At 37.5% G+C, this 23,358-nt stretch overlaps 1 protein-coding gene across 3 annotated transcripts; it reads left to right on the top strand.

Moving 5' to 3' along the window:
- The first annotated feature begins 774 nt into the window (after positions 1 to 774).
- On the top strand, positions 775 to 21,900 carry LOC117294475 (cytosolic purine 5'-nucleotidase-like). Of its 3 annotated transcripts, none has more exons than XM_033776897.1 (17): positions 775 to 1,154; positions 7,493 to 7,697; positions 8,022 to 8,098; positions 9,190 to 9,270; positions 9,712 to 9,862; positions 10,160 to 10,317; positions 10,645 to 10,724; positions 11,461 to 11,521; positions 11,759 to 11,800; positions 12,461 to 12,484; positions 14,579 to 14,686; positions 15,179 to 15,416; positions 16,676 to 16,727; positions 17,053 to 17,113; positions 17,752 to 17,809; positions 18,682 to 18,800; positions 19,196 to 21,900. In XM_033776897.1, exons 2-17 carry the CDS (start codon positions 7,523 to 7,525, stop codon positions 19,406 to 19,408), a joined length of 1,698 nt encoding a protein of 565 aa, XP_033632788.1. In that variant the 5' UTR covers positions 775 to 1,154; positions 7,493 to 7,522; the 3' UTR covers positions 19,409 to 21,900. The 3 variants fall into 3 exon arrangements, with proteins under 3 accessions (XP_033632788.1, XP_033632791.1, XP_033632790.1); XM_033776899.1 differs by lacking the exon at positions 775 to 1,154 and adding an exon at positions 1,190 to 1,327; XM_033776900.1 differs by lacking the exon at positions 12,461 to 12,484.
- Positions 21,901 to 23,358: the final 1,458 nt, after the last annotated feature.

The raw sequence follows: 23,358 nt of genomic DNA, 5'->3' as shown, positions 1-23,358 counted from the left end.
GACAGTGGCAACTGGTAATTCTAATGAGTAAATGGAGAGCCCTCAATCTTCAATGCTCAACCAAGAAGTTTAAAGGCGATATCAGGCAATTTTTAAGTACACCATCAAAAATTCAAATAATTAGTTAGGTTTTGGTCAGATAAAGTACAACTTGTTCATGGAAGTGATTCATAAGGCCATAACCGAGTTATCTGTGTGCATTGATGCAGTTTATCCCTCCTATATCAGCAGACTAGCTAAGAGCGCAGACTTGGAACATTAGAATTTACTCAGTCATAGTCGGGGTTTCTTCTTTCTTAGAACAACTTCATTGTTAATAATAAATAATAATATCACAAAGTCTGGCACCTGGCACAATTGTCAATTGGAGGGCTATCTGTCTATGCAGCAGATCTATTAATTTCAATTTAGATAGCTATAGAGAGCATGGCCATGCATGTAGCCACCAACATTCTGGATCTAGGTGGCGGGATGGGGAGGGGGAAAATTGCTTATTATGCCAAATTTTTCAGACAAAGCAACTCGATTAACAAACACAAGGCATATCCCTACAAAAGCAAAGTCTCATATCCCATGCACTTATATTTTCATGCCGAGGCTTTGATATGCTAAAGGTTATTTGCAATTCATACCACCATACCCCATCCCAGCCCTTCATTACAAAAACAAATGAACACATTCGATTTTGTCATCAGCTTCATTGCATTTTATTTCCAGAGTGGAGCAAATTTTACAATTAATAGAAAAAGCTAGGCATAGGACCCTTATAAGGCGCCCTTATGAGGCGCCCTCTTCGATAAGTTTTTCCCTAGTACACAGTCTCTACTCTGTGCATATCCCATGCGTCTATCACACTACTATCACCACACGGTCAGTGGATGTTGCATTGTTTTGTACGCAGCATGCAGGAGCTGAGCAGACGATAGTTCATTCAAATTTGACTGGCCGAACAATTTCTCTATTATGTTATGTTGTGTGTGATGACATCGTCGACGATCGTGCAGCTGGTCGTGGATTTTTAATCAGCTTTGTGTGAAATCTCTTTCGGGCATCAGCTGATTGGACTACAAAAGTGCCAACATTGCTAGAATCAGAGAAACTGTGTTCATCGAATCTTATCAGTGATCAACCACCGTTTTCGAAATACCTAAAAGGTAAGTTGTCCACTCGTTTCCATTCACCCATCCATGTTTCAAACTTTGGCTGTTTTTGGATCTGGATCTGGATCTGGATCAATACTGTAATCTGCAATCAATCTCCCAATGTTAATCGTCATCAGAGAAGCCAGACGTCCGAAGAATGAGTTGGAAGAAGTCCCAGTTTGAAAGTATGGTTTGATCTCGGTATTATTGTCTCTCCTTTTTATGACAAATAAATGATTGGTGGAGGTTGGCCTCGACACTTGTCTCATAATAATGCCTTGAATTGCCATTGTCCAGATGAGTGAAAATATAATATAAATGCATGAGTTACTTATTTACTACTTAGCTTAGTACTAGTACTAAAGTTTATCGTATTTTTTTCGTCTGTGGTCATGAACCATTCACAAAGAAACGCCCACCTTGTTGCTGTTGTGAACCTTTAAGTTACCATCTACCTCCATGCTTTAACAAGGGCATGTTTTACTACTATTCTATGCTTCTATGCATCTATCCTACTGTACTCACTGCAGGATGAAGCCCCCTGTTGTTGCTAGACATCTCCATATTCTTCCTTTTTTTTTTTTTTTTTGCCATACCAAACAATTACATTCAATTTATTTATTTAATTTATCAATGTAAAAGCACAAACCACATGAAATGTCAACAGGATTACAATTGTTTTATTTCAACCTCCACGAAAGTGCATTACAACTAGCAAATATTTAGATATATCTTCCTTCTATTTTTTCTTTGATCATTCCCATTTGTGTTCCGTTTACATGTGAAACACCCACATTTTGTCATCTTGTTTTAATTAATATTTTAAGTAGGTTTACGTAGGTTTACGTTATAACATTACGTTATGTTTACGTTACGTTAAGTAGGTTTACGCTATATAAACTTTGTGGAGGGTGGTTTAGCCTGAATTATTAGTCCAGTACAGTACCTGAATAGGTTTGGGGGTGTTTCACTCCTCTCTATGCCAGTTCTAGTTGCAATAACGTAAACCCCCCTCCCCGCCGTGGGGAGGAGCGTTATGTTATCGCAACTATGCCAGTTCCAGTTCAGGTCCACTGGAGAAGTGAACAATGTCAACATTATCTTCCAACTTCCAATGTTTTATTAAACAACTTCCAATGTTTAAAAAGCAATTGCAACAAACGTGGACGCTTAAAACAATCCATGATCTCAGCCAGTGGAGTAAACAAAATAATCAATTTACCATTAACTGGACATAATTAAGTACAACACGTACCACAAGCCATCTGTTTATTCTGCAGTGTATTTTTGGGGGAAGGGAGTTGCATTGGTTTTAAGCATGGAGAAATGGTTTAAGGTGGTTTTAAAGCAAACTATGATTAATATGAAGCTTTACATGTACTTGGGATAAAATTTCATATTATAAGTTAAACTGACTGGGTAGTTTTTTGATAACTTGGGGTTGAAAACAATCTTAAGTTCTTTACTTGAGCACCAACGGACTATAAAGATAAAGGCACAGAGCTTTTAGATGGAGACATGATTTGGTAATGACCCCCACCCCCCCCCCCCAAAAAAAAAAAAAATTCAGCTTAAAAATTACTCTGTTGACATTCACAAATTCTGTTGAAAATTTCTGATGTGCTTTGCCTATTATGTTGGGCTACACATCATAAATCATTCATGAAATGGTTTTTGGAAGAGCAAAATCAATTCCATCCCTTACCAAAAACATCAAACCAGTAGAAATTTAATTGAATATTTCAAGGTAAAAACAATGAAAAGGTTTGATGACTGTACTGTGGATTAATTTAAAGCATTCTCTGTGGATGGTTACCCAGTGGTGACATTAACTTTGTCATTTCTGGTTCAATCAACTGAATCATCCAAGTAGTCTGTGAGCTTTTGGAATAAAAATAATCATGGCATACTTGTCTAATACAATAAAACTGTATTGCCCCTGACAATTCACATAAATAAATGGCTCTATTAACATGAGAATCTACTCTGTAAGCTTTCAGACTAAAATGAATGCAATATTATTTTTTTAAATGACCATGCATTTACTGTTACACCATGGGTCTGGAAGTACCATTACCATTGGAACACCACTATTGAATAAGGTGTGTATGCTAATCTCCATTGTACTTGTGCAGCTATTGTATTTGGGGTCAAAGGGTATTCTATTGTGAGTACACAGCTGATTGCTGTCAACAAGACTTGTGCAGTCTTGTCAGGTCATGACATGAATATTGCAATGGTTAAGGTTTGGAATGTAAGGGGACTGCACTGGGGATTGTGCATACAGACCATAAGTCTGGTCTTTCTATGGACACACCAGTTCAGACTGAAGAAAATAGGGAATTGACCAGCATGCTTAAAAACGTGAAAGTTCTCTAAATGATAACTTTTGTTGGCTTCCATTGAATATTTTATTCAAATTTAAGTTGTTAAATGGGCATACATACAATTACAGTCAACTCCCCTCTATTTTTACACTTGTAGGTTCTGCTTTAAAATAAATTGTACATTCTAAAGTTCTGAATCTTAGTTTCTACTTTGTTTTGCTGTCCTCATAATGTGCCTGTTATAAAGAGGTAGTTCTGCCATCTCAGATACTTGTTAGAAGTACTGTACTGTAGTGTACTGTATAATTTGCCAAAAATACCTAGATGCAGCGAATAAGGCAAACCAAAACACAGTAAAATTGTACATGTATGTATGTTGGACGGAACAAAGGAAGGTAGTAGACAGAAAGTTGAAGCAAAGGAAGCAGTGTTCACACTGCAGAGGCCATTTTAAGCTTGCCTGTCTCCAAACCTTTAATAGCGTCATCAATTTCCACTGTCAGTGTCATCAATATTACAGTCACTTGTCTGTGTGTACATACTACATACCCGAAATTTCATCTTTTGAGAGGACTTGTACTATTTCCATGTATTTGGAAAGTGCCCACATTTTTAAGTCTTGGTTTAGTGAACCATTGAAGTGCAATAAATAAAGTAAACAGAAAAAATAAGAAAAGCATGCCATATGAAGGCATTGCACACTTTGAAGGCAAAGTTTGCTTTTGTTTTTTGAACCATGGCTCCAACAATTTTGAAAGCCATAATTTATTTTGCCTCGGGGGGGGGGGGGGGGGGGGTGGGGGGGGGGCTAAGAATTCAATGGAAAGAAGGAAGTGTCAGCACAATTGACTTGGCATGTATAGTTCAGTGACCACATCCTTTGAGTTCTATTATAGGCAACATGTTGTGACTGGACAAAGGAAGCTGGTCCTGAGGTTCATTATTTGATACACTACACAGTCCCATTGTTAGTTAGTATTTATTCTGAGGTCCCGAATCTCATTTTTACATGGTTTTATGTTGAAGTACCAAATATCATTTCTGCTTTGTAATCTTTGTTTTGCTGTCCCCATTTTGTATTACAATGTTACTGGTTTTGCAGTCCCAGCAATCTTACATTTAATGAGGTTAGACTGTGTACACCTAGTAGTAGCTCTCTCACACAAATATATTACAGTAAATAACACTGGTTTACCAACGTATAGAGCCAGGACCATATTCCTTTCCAATAAAGCAAAATTTGAAAATTGGAAGATTGTTTTTATTCTTTGCTGTACCTGTTAATTGCCTTGGAATGGTATGTACATTGAATCATGGGCCCCTTGCCATAATACACCCGCACAGCTTCTATGTCTGTCAATTTGCTGATTCAAATAATATGAAATGAGTTGCAGGCCTGGGTGATACACTTATTCTTGTAAAGGGCATGGCAGATTTCTCTTAGTAGGCACAGTCCTTGCTCTGTTGTAAAGGGCATCTCATTAGGGGAAATATAAATTTGTATGCAGTTCGTAATGTGCCGATACACACGCCTATCCTATCCCCCTTTTTTGGGAGTTGAAGTGTTCTCAAAGGAATTGACTCTCAAAATATTAAGAAATGGTAGACGCGCATTTTGTAGAGGTGGTTTCTGTGTTATGTAAGGATGTACTTGATAGTAATACTTAAAACCAAACAGCAAGGACCATGCACTACCCTCCCTAGGCGACGCCCACGTGCCCACTTGCACATTGGTGTCTTTAATCCTCCAATTATTCTACTGTTATGTCACTCCACACCAAATTGTGTCAACTGATTAGATAAGATCATTATGCATGGATTAGACTGATGAGCAAATGAAATTTGGACTACATGTTGTGATACAGTCCTCAATCCTCCCAAATAACCTAACGCTATCCTAAGATATCGCAGACCGCACCCCCCAAAAAATACGCCTCTGCCCTCTACCATTTCTGCCATTTTAGGAGTCAATTCCATTGTGTATGGTTCAACTCCTAAATTGGGGGAGTTGTGTAAATCCCAAATCTATTATTTTTTTAATGGATTTTTTGTTTGTAAAAGTAAACATTTTGACTGGTGTATATTTGGTTTGCGGTAACACCATGTGTGTATCTACTTGCCAGGTAGGGTTTGTTCTTAGATAACTGTCTTGCTTTATTCTACTGCCGCGGAGTAGATAATCGGAGGTTCGGGAGACTTCTCAGTTCTGAAAGAAACTGTCCTGCTTGTTAACTATTACCAGGGCGGACGATCGTCAGACGATGACTATAGCAAGCTAGTCGAAACGTTGAGACCAATTCAGAACTGACTCCGCGACAGTACAGTTAATTAGGATCCTATAAGCTAAAGTAGTAGTCCAGTCTATTATACCATCCACCCTGGTAATAGTTTAAAAGTAGGACAGTTCTTTTCAGAACTGAGAAGTCTCCCAAACCTCCGATTATCTACTCCGCGGCAGTAGAATAAAGCAAGACAGTTCTCTAAGAACAAACTCTACCTGGCAAGTAGATACACACATGGTGTTGCTGCAAACCAAATATACAGTGATACCTCACCATGCAATGCCTCAAATCCTATATTTTGAATGATGTTGAAAATGAAAAAGTGATTCATAGTAATTCTTTAGTTGAATCTACTTGTTTAATCGTACATGGGGACAGTCATTTATTATTAAAAAGCGAGAGTGTGAGAAATCTACTATACACCTTTGTTATAAAGAGCACAGTTAGGTTCTGCTCCACATTCTGAAGTTGCACTCAACAACATTCCTGTTGAGAGTCAACTGTAAAATTGAGCCTGATTAGTGATTCCCAATTTGTTTTTAAATCTGTTGTGCCAACAACAATTGTGACCTATCAGCCTTTCCGTTTTAGTGTCCCTGGAAATTATGACCAGCATTGGTTAATGGTGGCTATCACCAGGTATCACCAGGTCATCTCCCAGGGCTTGAATTACAGTATACCCTGGTGCTTGTTGTACAAGTATAAAGCCTGTTAAAAACTTAACCCTGGAATTTAATGGAGGCAATGGAGGCCATGGCCACTGTTAGTGTTGCCGTGGTCTTGGCCTTAGAGCCTCTTCAAAAGTTTCCCATACTTCAAGATTTTCAAATAGAAGTGCCCTTTGCAAATGAAAATGGCCTTGCCCTCTCAAACAAAGGTAAAATTTCAGGCTGGAAAATTGCTCTTCCAGGATTAAAATCCCACAAATTTTGACAAATTCCTGAACAGGATTTGGAGAATTTTTGGACTGTTACTGTTAGTTTTTGTTTGAAGTGTTTGCATCGTCTGGTAACTGCACGTACCTCCATGGTTTTATGCATGACTTTGCATGACTTTGACTGTTTACCTGAAAATTATCGAGAAATTAAAAAAAATACATTGTATATTCGCAAAATGTTCTGTATTGAGTGTTGATCAGCACCAAGGTGCAAACATTAAATGCTGTACTCTACATTTACAATGACAAATGTACAGAGTTTGGTACATGTGCATTGTACACTTTTTCCTCAATTTGTTTGGTCCCCAGATACAGAAGCAACAGGACTTCTGATATAAACTATACATAATTTCCATCATGTACTTGGCTGGCCTTGGAAATTGACTGTCCTCTGGGACATGTCCAGTGAATAAGCTGATGGGAATTATTGTGCACCTGTTTATTTATTTAGCACAGGGTAAACAGAAAACTGGATAGCAAACTCTCTGTACCACTAACTACAGTGTGAGGTCAATGTATGTACTGTAGCGCATGTACATGTACATGGACATGAATGTTGTTTGTAAATTGTCCTGCAGTTTGTAAATTGCAGTCTACTATACTGTATGTGCAAAATAATTTACCTTCAGTTTACAGAACGTCACTACACCTTTACTTTATTAAATCGGTTGACTGCTTAAAGGTACATGTAGGATCATATAGAATTGTATGTTCTTTATAATACAATTTGTTTATAAATCAACATTCCAATCTATGACCCTACATTATTACTGAGTTCTTTTGTCTTTTTTATCCTTAATCCAGATCAGCTTGTTATCCAACACTAGTATCAAGATGAGCTCTCAAAACAGCTTGACTTTGAGCATGTTGGGCGCGGAATCACCCATGGGATCTCAGAATCATCATAAGAAATATCGTCGCCAGACCCACAAGAGAGTCTTTGTCAACCGCAGCCTCAATATGGAGAAGATCAAGTTCTTTGGCTTTGATATGGATTATACGCTAGCAAGTAGGTGCTATTGCAGATACTTTGCATATTCATAATCTGGCCTGATACTTACTTCACGGATCGGAGCACTGAAGGCGATTGCCTTGATGCCCCCTGGTCATTGCCTTGTTGCCCGTAAGATGCTCTACTAGACACTTACAGTTTCCTCTTGCCCTATGCAAAAAGGAAACAAGCAGGCCTGCATGATCGGGCAGTCTGTCTTTTTATATCCCTGTTAGTCCCCCCTTCCCCAAATCTGGGCACTCCTAGTACATTGATGAACTGATGTTGATTAATCAAAATAATTAGTAAAAATTCACCCCTCTCTCTGTTTTTTGTTTACAGTGTACAAGTCACCGCAATATGAACAGCTTGGTTTTGACCTGGTGGTGGAAAGACTGGTCTCCATTGGCTACCCTCAGGTTTGTCTATGAATTTACCAATCACAAACATGAATTTGGTCACAATCTTATTCAAACTATTTTAAACATGATCTTCGTTTTTATCTGAAATACAAGTACCCATGTATTATCCCATCTCTCACTTCATCTTTAAGAACATTATTAGCGGTTGAATGCACTTTGTTATGATTCAGCAAGAAATTTTCTGGCGTTAAACCTAAACAAAAAGTTGACTGGGGATGTGGTTTCTATTAATAATCAAAACCAGAAGCTTCTGAATTACCCACCACACTGTCATTGATTATTCAATATCCTTTGCTAATTTGTCACACCGCAGTTATACCCCTAGTAACGCACAGTGGGTCATTGCTACTTGTGTGTCTCCCCCCCCCCCCACACACACAATTCCCCTGATGTTCTCCTCTGTACCCCTTTGCACACTAACAAGCCGATTCCCAGAAGAAGAAAAAGTTTATTTTTACACAGGTTACCCTGGTGCACTTAAGACTATCCCCACCTATTCCCTGGGGTTCTAGTTGCATGTTACATGAATTCCCCAGGGTTTTACAGCTTACCCCTACTCCAGAGCATGGGTAGCTATTCCCCATGGTATGCCCATTTCACAGGGTAGATCAGGGGTAAAGCTGTCCAAGCATGAAAGATTATTCCCGGGGAAGCCCCAGGGGAATGGTATGAATGGGCTCATGTTCGCTTCACACTTGATACATGTTCTTTCATGGGATTAACGAACACTCGTCAGTTAAACCCTTATATTCAACTGAGATAGTTTTTGGAAAGCGATGTGATTGAGACAAAAATAATTTTTATTTATTTTATTTATGTTACCCATCTTTAGTGGTGCCAAGGACCACGATAATTGGTCTTGTCCGGGGGAACTGATGTCACCCTTAAGTCATCAACAACTGCGGGGTGTGAAAAGAGTAGTAAGAATCTATCCCACTGTTACCCCCCCCCCCCCTTAAGGGAACAATCCCCCAAAAAGAAAAAACAACAACCAACGAACTGGCAACAATAACAATTATCAGTGCCATGTAGATAATCCTTTTCATAACACACAGACACTTAACATACTCATATTTTCCCACTTGCAGGAATTATACAGCTTTGTTTACGACCCTTGCTTCCCAATCAGAGGTCTTTTCTTTGACAAGGTGTACGGCAATTTACTCAAGGTATGTAGTGGCAAGTCCTAGGTGCAAAGTTTGGGAGGCCTTGCAAATCCATGGTTTGGTTTGGTCATGAAGCCGCTTAGGAATGTTTGCCCTTTCCAACCATACTCACCATTTGGGCACAATGTCATGGTTCTGCTTACCATAAGCAAAGAATCAGCACTAAAGGAAGCAGAGAATTCCATTCTTAGCAGAGAATTCTGTTCTTCATCAACCATATTTTACAGGTTAGCAGACAAGCACAGGCCTTATATTTATTGCCTCCATGCCTCCTGGTGCCCTTGAAATGCTCTAGTAAAAATGTACAATTTCCTCGTAAGGGGCCCTTTAGCAAGGAGAAATGCCTTGGTGCCCTTGTCGATTCAAAGATGAAGAATTAGGCCTAAAATCAGATAAGTTTTGCCACACTCATTTTGGTGATTTTCTGTGTGATTGTCATGCTAGATGGACCCCTATGGTAACATCCTAGTAGCCGTTCATGGCTTCCGATTCCTCCACTCCAGCGAGATCCTCAAGCTGTATCCAAATAAGTTTATTGCACTGAAGAGCACAGAGGACAGACTCTACATCCTTAACACACTCTTCAATCTCCCTGGTAAGTCCCATAACATTTTAGCTCCATGGTTTATATTATTGTGAATTTTGTAAATGCTGATGTACCTAAATTGCATTTTTTGTTGTGTTCATGCACCTTTTTTTCAATAGGCTATTATTTCTATTTTGTTTATTTTTACCAGTGTACATTTCTTTCACTTTTCTTTGAATTTCCTTATGATATTTTTTACCGTTATTTTTCCTCGAACAGGCTGGTCTTGGAGAGAGCACAATATAAATTAAATAAATTGTTGTTTCTATTATTAATTTTTACGAAATTCTGATGCTATCCTTTTAGAAACCTACCTGTTGGCATGCCTCGTCAATTATTTCAGTACATCAGAAGAGTACCTAGAAACAGACACGCTGACGGGAGTCAAGAAAGGTGACCTACTTCTGTCGTGGGAGAGTATCTTTGAAGACATTCGGAGTGCAGTAGATTGGGTTCATATGAAGGTAGGTGGAGAAATAATCAAAAGCCAGGATACAGTTGCTTTTATTATCTACATCTACATTATTAATGTTGGATGGCGTGTTTTGTGCAAGTTTTTTGGGATAGTCGGTGGACATTTTGTAATGTCTGGACTGGAGCACCTTTGGATTTTTTTTCTTAAACTTTTTGCTGGCAGCTGGACGGCTGTCGTGTTACATCCACCTGGATTTTCTGGTGTGTAACAAACATGGTGGAATTTTCAATTAAATGATCATCTCTATCCCTGATGTAGGATTTATATAAACTGTTGTTTAAATTGTCAAACAATTGGAATGTTTCTCTGATTTCAGGGCACGTTGAAAGACAAGACGGTAGAGAACATTGAAGAGTATGTGATTAAAGATCCAAGACTACCAACTCTACTTCAAAGGTAGATGTACTCATAATGCATGTTGCTCCACTTGCTAACTAATTTCCATGTGTTTTGTTACACACGGAATAAATGTATTTGAAGGGAATTCGCATTGAAAGAGAGTAAATTTCTATCTGTTAGTAACACACAAACTTTGTAATTTCCAAGGTATGTTTTTTTATTTGCTTTTATCACTTGGTTTTCTGATTTGAAACGACAGAACAGTTGCAAATGTTTTGTGCAAAACTCTTTGGGCAACAAACCTCACAACACACTCCACAAAACAAGTTTTCTAGTTAAGTTGATCTGCCACTATATTGACAACCTTGACGCTTCACACAGTACATGTAAAGGCAAACAAGTGAAAATGATGGTGGTTATATTGACAACTTCCTTCCTGATATATATTATCAACCGTGGGTTAAAAGAAAATGTGTCAATGTATGTTCAATTAACAACTCAACTTTAAACCTCTTTATTTCGTTCAGTTTCATTCTCTCACATCTCTTGGTGTTTCTACTTTCAGAACTTTTGAACCAAAAGTGGTATTGGCTTAGGGTATTAACAGAATTAAAGCATTGATAATGCTCTTTTCAAATGAATAAAAAAACTATAATCAGTGATCGACAACTGATTCATTTTGCTTGATCGCGTCATATATGCTTCTTATATTTGTTGATTCTTGGTTGGGCAGTCTAGTGCACTGGACTCAAATTCTAGTGTTAATATTTTGGTTATTATTGTTCTTTCACAGAATGAGGGACCATGGACGTAAAGTCTTCCTTGTGACAAACAGCGGGTACAGCTACACAGAGGTAGGTTCTAAAAGAGACCTCACCAAACATGGAAAACAATACAGCTTTATAAATCTTTACTCAGGTTTAATTAGTTTGGGCTTACATGTAATGGAGTAATGACCTCCCTTAAAACATTAGGTGCTACAAAAATTTTATTATTATGTTCAAGAAGGTTAAAATGTGGTGTGGCAGTTTGAAATGTACGCTGATTATTTTTTCAAATTTAACACACTTTCATTCTTGATTAATTTACAGAAAATCATGACCTACCTCTTTGACTTTCCGCACGGTCCATCGGTAAGTAGGAGAAATTTTCAATCTAGTCTTTTTTCCCTTGGTTTCTGTGGTGGTTGAGTTTTAGAGCATGGTCTTGAAGTTTGGGAAGATTGTTAACATGTTTGGATTTTGTCCCAAAGTTTCCAAGACAAACTTGAATTTCCTCTTTGAAGTGGAAGGACATTTTCCCTGATGTTTCCAAGACTCAAGATAAACCTGAATTTCCTCTTTTGGGTGGAACAAAAGTTTTCTTTACATCAGGTTTAACAGTTTTACTTTAACAAAATCTGAAGTGAAACTTAGTTGCAACATCTTTTAGATGCATCAAGGTAGACCAGGGCCCAATCTCATACAAAGCAAACAATTTTTCAAATCGAAATAGTCATAATAGGACCGTTAAATTTTGCATGCTTATAAACGGAAAGACCTCTCTTTGGAGAAATTGTAGCAACAAAAAGGTATCGGTAACGCCACAATTTGTTTTGGTTAAGAGCCATTTTTTGCTTGATGGCCTTTTGTTTCGAGAAGAAAAAGCACTTTGTGTGCCTGGAAGAAGGGTAAAGAGCCTTGCACTTTGACACACATCGAAATATACTCTTTCAATATTCTCAAAAACTTACATGGTTTATAGTCCATAAGTTAGAAAGACTTACTTTATTTATTTACATTTCCCTAATGCAGGGTTCGCCTGGCCCTTCCAGTGCGGTATGTGATTATTTGTGTGTGCTGTTTAAGCTTTTCTTTTTCATTTTGCAGTGCTTGTTGTAAAAACGACTGTTCTCTATCAAACAACCTTTTTTTTCCTGCACCTTCTTATGCTTGCAATCTTGTTTGAAGTGTAACATTTTAAATAACATCTTGAGTTTAAATAGCTGGAATGTCTTTTTCATCTAATACTTTTTGCACACAGAGCCAAGCATCTGCACTGGGTTTTAAAGTATTGTTACTTTGCAGGTAGCCAGTTAGTGCTTTTAGTTGTGACACAGATCATATCCAAATACTAAACAGTGGGGTGGGGGTGAGGGACTGTTACATCATGAAGTTCCTTTTATACTTTCCTGCTGTATTAGGCAAAAACTGAGTGAGATGGAACATACCTGCCAACTGTTTCATTTGTCTCCATTTCTGTGTTTAAATACACCTAAACACCATCCCAAAATATCTGATATTTTCAATAACAAAACCTCAATGGCAGTTAAAGGTTGAATCGTGTCTGACTGGCACCCCCAAGATTTTGACAAATCTTGAAGTCAATGAGAAATTTTTTAAGAGGCACCAAGGCCAAGACAAGGGGCAATGGAGGCCGTGGTCTGAGTGCAATTCCAAGCCTGCCTTTGTGCTGTGATGTGATGGCCAGCACCTGCCCTTACACTAACTGGGTATAGTTCATAATTCCACGATCAACTACTGGCCTGCTATGATCATATGACAGTTTGCTTTTTTAGTGAGCTTTCAAATTAAATTAGTTTGGCTGTTAATAGATGTTAAATTTGCATCGGGGATAAAGAATGGTAATTTTAGCTGTGAGTGGAATCAGGAACTTAGTTCCTAGTTCAAAGCTCTTTTGTACCTGCCCATGCATCTTTATTTTCCATTCCATTCCATCAAAGGCTGTAACCCTTGTGGACAGTGGGGAGAGTAGGTGGTGGAAATCCATACAGCTGCTTCAGCAGTTAATACTGCTCAAAATAATGTTTGCTAGGGGTCTTCCAAACTGTTTTACCCTATTTTATTTATCTGGTTATTTGTTTTGGCAGGGTTACAACTTTCGCACTGCTTAAAATTGTATTCTTGAAAGAAATAAAACGATTCTTTTATCACTCCCTAGAAAATTCTTTAACTTAGATTCTGGGAGTGACATCAGAAAAGTTTTCTTGAATTAAGAATTGTTCTTATGTTTTAGCAGTTTGCCTTTTTATTACTTTGTTGTTTTATTTATTATTATTTTTTATTGATAAGAAAAAAATATTAATAAATAGTAAACTTGCGGGTACAACCATGTGTAAATATGAGTGAGTGTTGGCTCTGAAAAGAGCTGTTGGCTCTGAAAAGTAAGCTTGGGCGATATCGATTTATTTTATTCCCGATATATCGCCGACAATATATCGCGATATTCGATATAATCGCGATTAGTTAAATTTGACATCATCAGTCTTCAAACTCCCAGTGAAAGTTGTAGAAGAGACAAATCACAGCATAAGAGAGGTGTTCTAATGACCTATTCTTCTGGTTTTACTCCAAATCTATGGGGTGCATGATGTCTCAGCTAGAAAATACACCCCGATATTGCGATATTTAATCGATATCGCGATATATTGATATTTCGATAAAAACCAAAGCGATCCGATATCGAAATCGTTTCCAAGTTAGTATTGCAATATTCAATAATATCGTGATATCGCCCAAGTAAGAGCTGGTTTTTTTTTATTGTAATATTTTTGTGATTTTGCCTTCGGGCCACAATAATGATGGTTTATAAAAAGACCAAATACTGAGCCTACAGAAAGTAACTATTTTTAAAGACGCCCACCTCTCATCAAGCCAATGATCCAACACTTCTCAACAGAGATTTTTACATGGTGTTACTGCAAATCTTTCTGAATAATTTCTTTCCGTTAATTATACTTGAGAAATATCAACATTTTGTGCACGCCTTAAGTAAAACACAGGCTCAATCCCCTCACCCCCACCATCCTCTGTCGTACTGAATGACTGTAAAAAATATGGTTAAATATTAATGGCCCATACAAGTTTGTTTGTTTTGACTGAAAACAATTCTTTTCTTTTGTACTACCACAGCCTTCAACTCCTCACAAGCAGTGGTACGAGTACTTTGATGTGTGCATTGTGGATGCCAAGAAACCTCAGTTCTTCAGTAATGGCACAATTCTTAGACAGGTTGATCTGGTGAGTAAAAACTGTTAAGAGGGAAATTACTAACATTCTTAGCAGTGGCATGCTGTGGCGAAGCGGTAAGTACACTGGACTCAAGCGCCTGTGTTTCTGACCAGCATAGTGTGGGTTTGAGCTCACAGTCTTGAAACTTGTGTCCTTCAGCAAGACATTAAACCATTATTGCACAGATGGGACTTAGGTCCGTAGGTCGTGTTTGTTGTGTAATATCTTTAAAAAGCAGCTAGTAGGGTTTACCCCTGTGTTCCTGGTTGGACCAGAGCCTTCTAGGGCAAAGCAATTTAAATTCAATTTCGAATTGAATTTAATCTCTTGTCCTTTGGAAAACACGGTTTTAAGCCTTCTTGTGCCATAACTTGCCTCTTTTCTTGGCAAACTGCAGTTGCGTGCCGGTAACTTGTGCCTGTATGTTTGCTTCACTGTTAACAAAAAGCCACTGGGAAAGCTCAAGTTATAATCCAGTCTGATGTTCTTTTGATTCTGTAGGATACAGGAGCCCTCAGGATAGGCAGCCACATAGGTCCCTTCCAGAAGGGTCAAGTCTACTCGGGCGGCTCATGCGACGTCTTCTGTGATCTCATTGGTGCTAAGGGGAATGATGTTCTGTACATGGGAGACCACATCTTTGGTGACATCCTTAAGTCTAAGAAACTGCGAGGGTGGCGGACATTCCTGGTGATTCCGGAGATTGCACAAGAGCTGACAGTGTGGACAGAAAAAAGAAGTATGTTGGAATAATTATTTTGATAAATTCATTTCGATTTGTAAGGCACACAAAAATGCTGTAAGCAATAAAACAGTTCCTGACTAAATAAATAGAAGTGGCATTAGTTTTACGGTGAATTCAATCATGAAATTGGTGTATCAGGTCATTTTATGGTTTTACGAAAGATTTGCGTATTGACGCGTCTTTGGACATTCACTGGTTACAAGAACTGCAACCAATTTGCTGGTTGAGGTTTTTACGGAAGTGTTATTGCTTCATAAACCTAATCTTGGGCACCGCTTGGAACCCCAATTTTTCCCAAATTAAATAATTTATTCGTGATTGTTCAGCTTTCAAATTCTTTTTATTTAGTTGCATATTGTTGTCTTTTTATTTTTGTATTTAATAGGACAGAGTAGTTCATGTGGTACGTCATTCCATTCTTTGCTTTAGTCGCATGAGTTTGTTGTTTTCGTGAAGATGTTATGTATGAATGAAGAAGCACTTGTTTAGCAATAGATTATTATTTTTTTGCATTTTGTGGTCTATTCTACGTTTTAATGTATATTTGAAGTGATGGCCCAATATTGGTGCTTTTTTTTCAAATCGAAAGATATAACTTTTTCTTGTCAAACTGTTAGTAGATTCTGCATAAAGTTCTCTGAAAATGAATAAATCTTTCCATCTTCTGGCAAATGAATTTGAAATTTGTCTTTATTGCGGAGACTTTTTCCCGGTTTTGTTGAATGTAATTCTAGATATCTCCATGATTGTTTAACAATTTTCTTCAGTTGGACATTATTATGTGTACTCCTGTGTTTTCTGTGACCAATTGGTACCTGTACCGAATTCAAACAAATGTAAAAAAAGTTACTTTGGTCTTGAGTTTTATTTTGGACATTACCGCGCTAAGTAAGTTTTTTCCCTACTCCCCTTTGCAAGGCATTATACTTAAACAGGCCTGTATGGCAAGAGCACCAATGCATTTCCTCTTTGGTATGGGGCGCCCTATGAGGAAATTGTAAAGGGCACCAAGGCAATGACCAGGGGGCTTAGAAACAATCGCCTTTGTTGCCTCCGTGAAGTATCAGGCCTGCATAAAGCAGATGCATCGAGGATGAAGAATGTTATTATGGTTTCCAGGTCCAATATGGTTACTCAAGCAGTATTCGATCCCACAATCCATGCACTTGTTCTTGGTTGCAGTTTGCAGGATTTCTTAAAGCAAAAATAGGAACATGAATTAACAGTCTGTTATTCTATGCCTTCCTATACAGCATTGTTTGAGAAACTTGAGGATTTGGACTCTGCATTAGCAGACCAATACAAGTAAGTGCACTGCGTTTTAATTTGTGTGTAAATATTTCTTGAAAGATGACAAGGTTAACATATTTTTCTGGGCAGTTTGGACCAGTCACTACTTAGTTCTAGAGGTTGATTTCATTCGAGCTACTTGAGCAGAAAATATTGCTTATTTCAAGATGAATGGAATTTTCATTAAGAGGACTACATTTTACACTTGATGGACACTTCCTTAATTTATTAATATTCTGGTTCAAGCTTTTTGCTTTAATTCAACAGTTATCATCGTTTTCGTGAGCCACCTTTATAAGATATTGCTCTTAATTTGTTTCGGTATTTTTTATGTTTGCAGGAATTTAGACAGCAGCACAGAGATGGTACCAGACATCAGTAAAGTCCGTAAAGCAATTCAGGTATGGATTCTTATTACAAATAACAGTCCACATTGGCAACATTATATATTTGATACATGCTACTGTTCCACTACCCTTTTCTTATCATCTTGACCTCAGGTTAAATAAGTAAGTAAAAGTCACATCTGTTGGCAAGTTAACCACGAATCTTGGTTAGCTAAAGTTGGACTATCTGCATCTGAACACTGTACAGACCCATCTCAGCTGTAACTCATGCCGTTTTTCAGGAATGTCAACCTTCGGCATACCTCATCTCTGCCTTAGGTTCCTTTATAAATTTGTCTGAGAGAAGCAAGGCATCTTTTCCAAAAATACAAACAATGCAATGATGCACAGGCATTAGATTACTCAGGATTTTTTCTGATTTCAGGATCGTTTGTTGATCTCCTTGCGACTTCAGATTTTCTTGCAAAAGAACAAACTACCTGATCACAGAGATGATAGATTCTGCCCTCGTTGAAAAAAACACAAATTTCTAGATGATATAATAGGAGCAGAACCTTTTAAAATTAACAGCTTTACTTTCAGGGGTTTCATCTCTACACCAAAAGGAAAGTTTTCTCCCATTTTCAGGATGTATAATTTGTATACAATTTCACCCTGAATTTAACGTTGTACCTTTGATTTCTATTTAACAGCAAGTGACCCACGAGATGGACATGTGCCACGGGAAGCTTGGAAGCCTCTTCCGAAGTGGTATGGACAATTTTTTTTTTCTGTCTATAAGCCTGTGGGATTTTTCCTGGATTCTAGATAAGTTTCATTGGACTTGTGCAGGCTGCGAAGATATTGGCCTTCGTTGCATGGGTATTGGTTTAGGTGTGCTTTTCAAAAGTTTACCACAGACTTTTAAGTAGGTTTTCCAGTGGAAGTGCTCTTTGCAAAGTGACAATGGCTCTGCCACCCTCAAAAATTAAATTCCAGGCCTGGTTGTGATCATACTAGGAAATGTATAAATAGATTTATATAACACCCAAGCAGATCCTTGCCATTTGATTGGAGGATTGTCCGTCACGTGATAGCAAATAAAAGTACCATTGCACGCTGAGTCACTCACCGTGCTTTTTCGTTCCATCCGAAAAGTACCATTGCACGCTGCCAGCGTGCAATGGTACTTTTCGGATGGAACGAAAAAGCTGAGTAAAAACATCACTGCGTGCGCGTTGTCTTCGGTAACGCAGCAAGGCATATTAGTAAAATTACTAGCATTCGTCTTCTACAATTAAAAATTGGAGGCCTTTGTTTGTTTTGAAAGTTGTATCTTTCAATCAAAATGACAAAGATCTACTTGGATGTTATATAAAACAAATAATGAATGTTTTTCATTCGTGCAATGGTGCGAATATGTTCATTCGTTGAAAGCTGGAATGTTCCATTCAACTCGGCTCCGCCTCGTTGAATAGAACATTCCATCTTTCAACTCATGAACATATTTGCACCATTGCACTCATAAACATTCATTATGTGTATAATATTTATTTTTGTCTACCTGGTACTAATGAATATTTATCTGTTTTGCATTGGACTTCAATAACAATGTTTTGCGCCCGCTCTTTCGTCACTTTCAGGTTCTCGTCAGACCTTCTTCGCCAGTCAGGTCCTTCGCTTCGCTGATCTGTACTCCTCAACATTCCTCAACCTCATGCATTACCCATTTAGCTACCTCTTCAGAGCTCCTCATCAATTGGTAGGTTATGAATCTTTTCACCAAACTGTAAATAGTCACCCACTACCACAATTTCTCATTTAATATTTCACCGCACCAACAAAGTGAAAGCTCAAAATTAATTTTTAGAGTTCACCCTTTCAAACCATTTTGTTTGCAAGAAGCATATCTTCAAGGGCCCATGGGCCCAACATCACAGAGCTGCTTAAGCAGGAAATATTGCTTAACCCATAAAATTATTCTGCTAAGCAACAAGAAGGAGGATTGCTGTCATTCTTTTGTGCTGAGCTACTTTTCATACTTGCAGCTCTATGAAATTGGGTCCTGGTTTACCAAAAATCATCCAAATGCCAATAGTTAATAGTTTTAGCTTAGTCAGATCAACTAATGAATTAATTATCATTTCCCACTTTCAGATGCCTCACGAATCAACAGTCGACCATTACGACCCCCACCCTATGTTTGAAGAAGACCACAAGTGTATGACAATGATGTCGCCGGCTTTGAGCCGAAAGCGAACTTTGAGCAATCAGATCTCCGGTACCCACAACAGCCCACACCAGAAGAGCCTCCTGGCCATAGCCCCAGACCCAGTGGAGCTGACCCATGGACATGATGAAGATGAGTAAAGAAACAATCAACAGGGAGAGGTCAATATGGTTGACCCCTGACCTTGTCCTTGTCCTATGTTTCAAAACAAAACAGATTACAAATGTCTGAGTGTGCTGCCTCACAATGCATTGATTTGACTATTGCAGCTGATATCAATTCACCATCAATTACCTGCAATGCATGCACAGCAACTCGATGTGCAGCTTGAAAGGAATAAGAAACAATCTTCTCTGCAGAAGTGGAATATAACAAAAGAAAAGTTCTCAAAAGAACATAATTTACCGCAAACCAAATATCCAATAAGGAATAAGGTAGAAGTTTCCCATGCGACACCTTATTTGCTTTCGCAGCTTCTACAAAAAGATAGTTTAATAGTTGATATACTTTTACAAGTAGCTTGAATGTTTTATCAGATATTTGAGTAAACTGATAAACAGACAGGCTTCGCTTGACATTTTTAACAACTTTAAAGTTAGGTAATGAAACTGAAAGTGCACAAAACATGAGGTTTTGTGAAAGAGATTTTACTGTTTTTAAATTGTCAGAATTTTTTTTTAATGACATGGTGCCGGATATAAACAAAATGCTTCCATTTGCATTAGAAGTACATTAAGAATGATGAAAGTTACACGGTAAGCCTTAAGAACATTTCATGTACCGCAAGAAGTAACACATGATTGTTTGTTCTGTATTTGCTTAAATTGGCTCTTTTATGTACAACTTGTTGAATTGATAATACTATACTATGTGAAAAGTTTCTCAAAATGCTTTACACTATTAAAAACTGCTGCACTTATTAACAGTTTAGTTTTAATGCCGTCAATTTTCAGAAGTTATTACCAAATGTATACAGACCCTTCATGGTTTTTCAAACTGAGGCTTGAAGAAACTGTAGTCTGGTGTCGTTTTTTTGGCAATGGAATTTGATAGTCATGATTGGGTTTTTTATATCACAAATAGGGAACAATGCAGACAGCACTGTTCAAGTTAAAGTTCAATGTGCCTCCATGTTTGTTTTGTTTTTTCATCAAAGGGAACGTGGTCAAGCTTTGTATAATAGGTAAAATAAGTTAACATTTTTATGCATATTACTAAAATATATAGTATACTGTGTATGTAGAAATTTTAGATTTTGTCTTAAAATTTGACAAGGAATATGTGTATTTGAATCATTACTGATGTTACTCATTTTCATGTATTCATATTTTTGTTTACTGAGTGGGGTTTCTCACTGAATCCCTCACATGCTGCAAAGAATAAATGAGAATGACTCTGGCAAAACCCAAGTCCCTTGGTAATATCCCTGACAAATTTACCCCAGAGACCATTTGAGATCTTCCTGTCACGATTAAGCGGGAAAAAAACAAACTGATTATAAAAAAAAATTATTTGGTGAAAATTAATAACTGGTTGTTAGTATTATTTGTTAATTATATAGGCATTGTTATAACATATTTTTAAGGGAAAATAAAAATTTGTTTAGATGTTGCTTAATTGAGTGAGCAATAACTTTAAATTCTTTTTCAACAAATGCCACTCAAGGTCCACAATGATTCAGTTGCAGCATTTCTTGGACATTTATGTATACTCCAAATGTTCTCAAAACAAGAAACCACAAATTTGTGTTGTAGCTTTTCTTTTTTCTTTTCTTTTGTTTCTTTTTAAAGTAGGACTTTGATCTTGACTAACCTTTTGGGAAGACCAGTAGTGTGCTGCTTCAATTTAGTCTCAAATTTTCCATAAAGACAATCTTGGATAATGTTGTAATTTTTACTGAAATGATTGAACTTTAAGCAATAGTTTTTTTTTAATTGATTGAATCAGTAATGATGACAGGTACACTTATTTTGTCAGCAGTTCAACTCTCAACCCTGGTCATCAAATAGATCTTAAAAACACACATTCTATTTGTGGTTTTCCAAAGTTCATTTGGTACCAAGTTGAAACTGATTTTTAAGATGCTATTTATTTTTTAATTATAATGTAGAAAGAAGTTACATAAATCAAACAGTAAATATTACCAATCGTTATACAGAAGTAGTTTGATGCTTCTACTTACTGTGATAAACTAAAACAGCCTGTATACTCCAAATGTTCTATGTCCTGAGGGGCAAAAGATCCCATTCAGACACATTTGGGAATTGAACCCATGACCTCTTGTAGATGAAAGTTTGTCTGACATACGGGTATTTTGAGAAAAAGTGAGGGGTGGGAAAAACCTCTGCTCTTAGTGCTACCCTAATTCACAGAATAATTTCAAGTGCTACGATGTAACATTTATTTTTAGTTGTTCTACATTTCGCTAGAAACAATTTTAGATGGCAAAAGAAAAAGGAAAAAACAGGTTTGTTAAAACCTGTATTTGAAGACCTTTAATATTTATTACTACATATTGATACATTATGTAATTTTTGATTCTCATGTACAGTAATAAATTAACTGTTATTATATCATTGCTAATGGTTTATGGTATGAGCAGGCCATTCCAATAAAGTAAATAAACCAATTACATTTCTTTGTTCATAAGTTTTTTTTTCAGTGTGCAATTTTTCATTTTGTTGGTTTTTAGATTGGAAATATTTATCAGGAATTTCAGTACATTGCCAATTTAACCTCAAAGGTCAGGTTTTACTTTGATATTGGTAACCCGGAAAAAATGTGTTGTTGCTACCTGAAAGCTTGTCATGAATATATCAAATAATAAGCCACACGGGAAACTGCCTGAGTAAATCAGACAACTTATCTTTGAACCTTGACAATGCTCTTCTTTTGTTAGTTATGTAACTGGGGGCGCCGCTCCAGTTTATGTCGCTGCCAACCCCCCCCCCCCCCCAACCAAACACACATCCCCTTCCTCGCATGTGGTTATTTTTATATTTACAAACAGACAAGAAATTGGGTTTCTACCTCCGTTTGAGCTTATCTCAAAAATAGATGGCATAACTAATAAGACTTTCGAAAACTTCAGAAAAACGTTAAGGGGGGCTAATTGATAAAAATACAAATAGAAATGCACAGTTTTCATTGGCTAAGAGTGCCCCTGTCGCATGCAATTATGTCCTCAATGCAATGCAATACTATCCGGAGGACATTATTGCATATGCAATAATGTCCGCCAGATGGTTTTGCATATGCAATTGTGTCAGACGCTGCTGCATAATGCAATTGTGTCCGCCCAGACACATTTGCATATGCAGTTGTGTCCGCCCCCGTGCAAAACCGTCCTTGCAGTAAATTAAACGCCCTTGGTCGACGGAACACAGGGACGTGTCCATTTTTTTACAAGCTAAGTGCATGTCATGAATGACATGGGAAATATTCGGCCGTTGTGTGTTCGCTGCAATCATAAAATACGTGAATAATTCATGCTGCATCTGTACGTAGGTTCAGTGCTTGCATTAGCCCTGGACACGATTGCATATGCAAAAGTGTCCGGAGCGGACAGTATTGCATGGCGTACACAATTGCAATGCATCCGACACCCCCCTCCCTCCATAACACAAATACCAAATGTTTGCACCATTCGTGCCCTCTCCTAAAAAGTCACCCTAGTTTCAGTGTTGATTTTTGTTTTTTGTTATTTTTAAACAACATACAATTCTTCTGTTTGGTGATTTCCTTATAACTATTTCTTTGTTGGGGAAAAGGAAAAGCAGACAATCGGGTGACTTCAATTTGTAAACGTATAGTTGGTGTTTACACCAACTTTTATCATCCAAGGAATGATATGACATGGTCTGTGAGAAGTTAATATGAGGTGTAGGCATTAATATAGATCAATGAGTGAAGCTTATTTAATGTCCACTCATAATTAGAAGATGAACATTTCAAGTCAAAATCATCGAAACTTCAACTACTCGTTTTTTAACTTATTCTAAAATTTACTAATAAAACACGACGCAAATGTATTGTAAACACAGTACATGACGTGCGCCTCTTTTGCGTATGTACATGTACATACAACGTC

The sequence above is a fragment of the Asterias rubens genome, chromosome 9, assembly GCF_902459465.1.
Source record: "Asterias rubens chromosome 9, eAstRub1.3, whole genome shotgun sequence".
NCBI lineage: Eukaryota > Metazoa > Echinodermata > Asteroidea > Forcipulatida > Asteriidae > Asterias > Asterias rubens.
The sequence above is the reverse complement of the archived record's forward strand: the minus strand, read 5'-3'. Positions and strand labels throughout refer to the sequence as shown.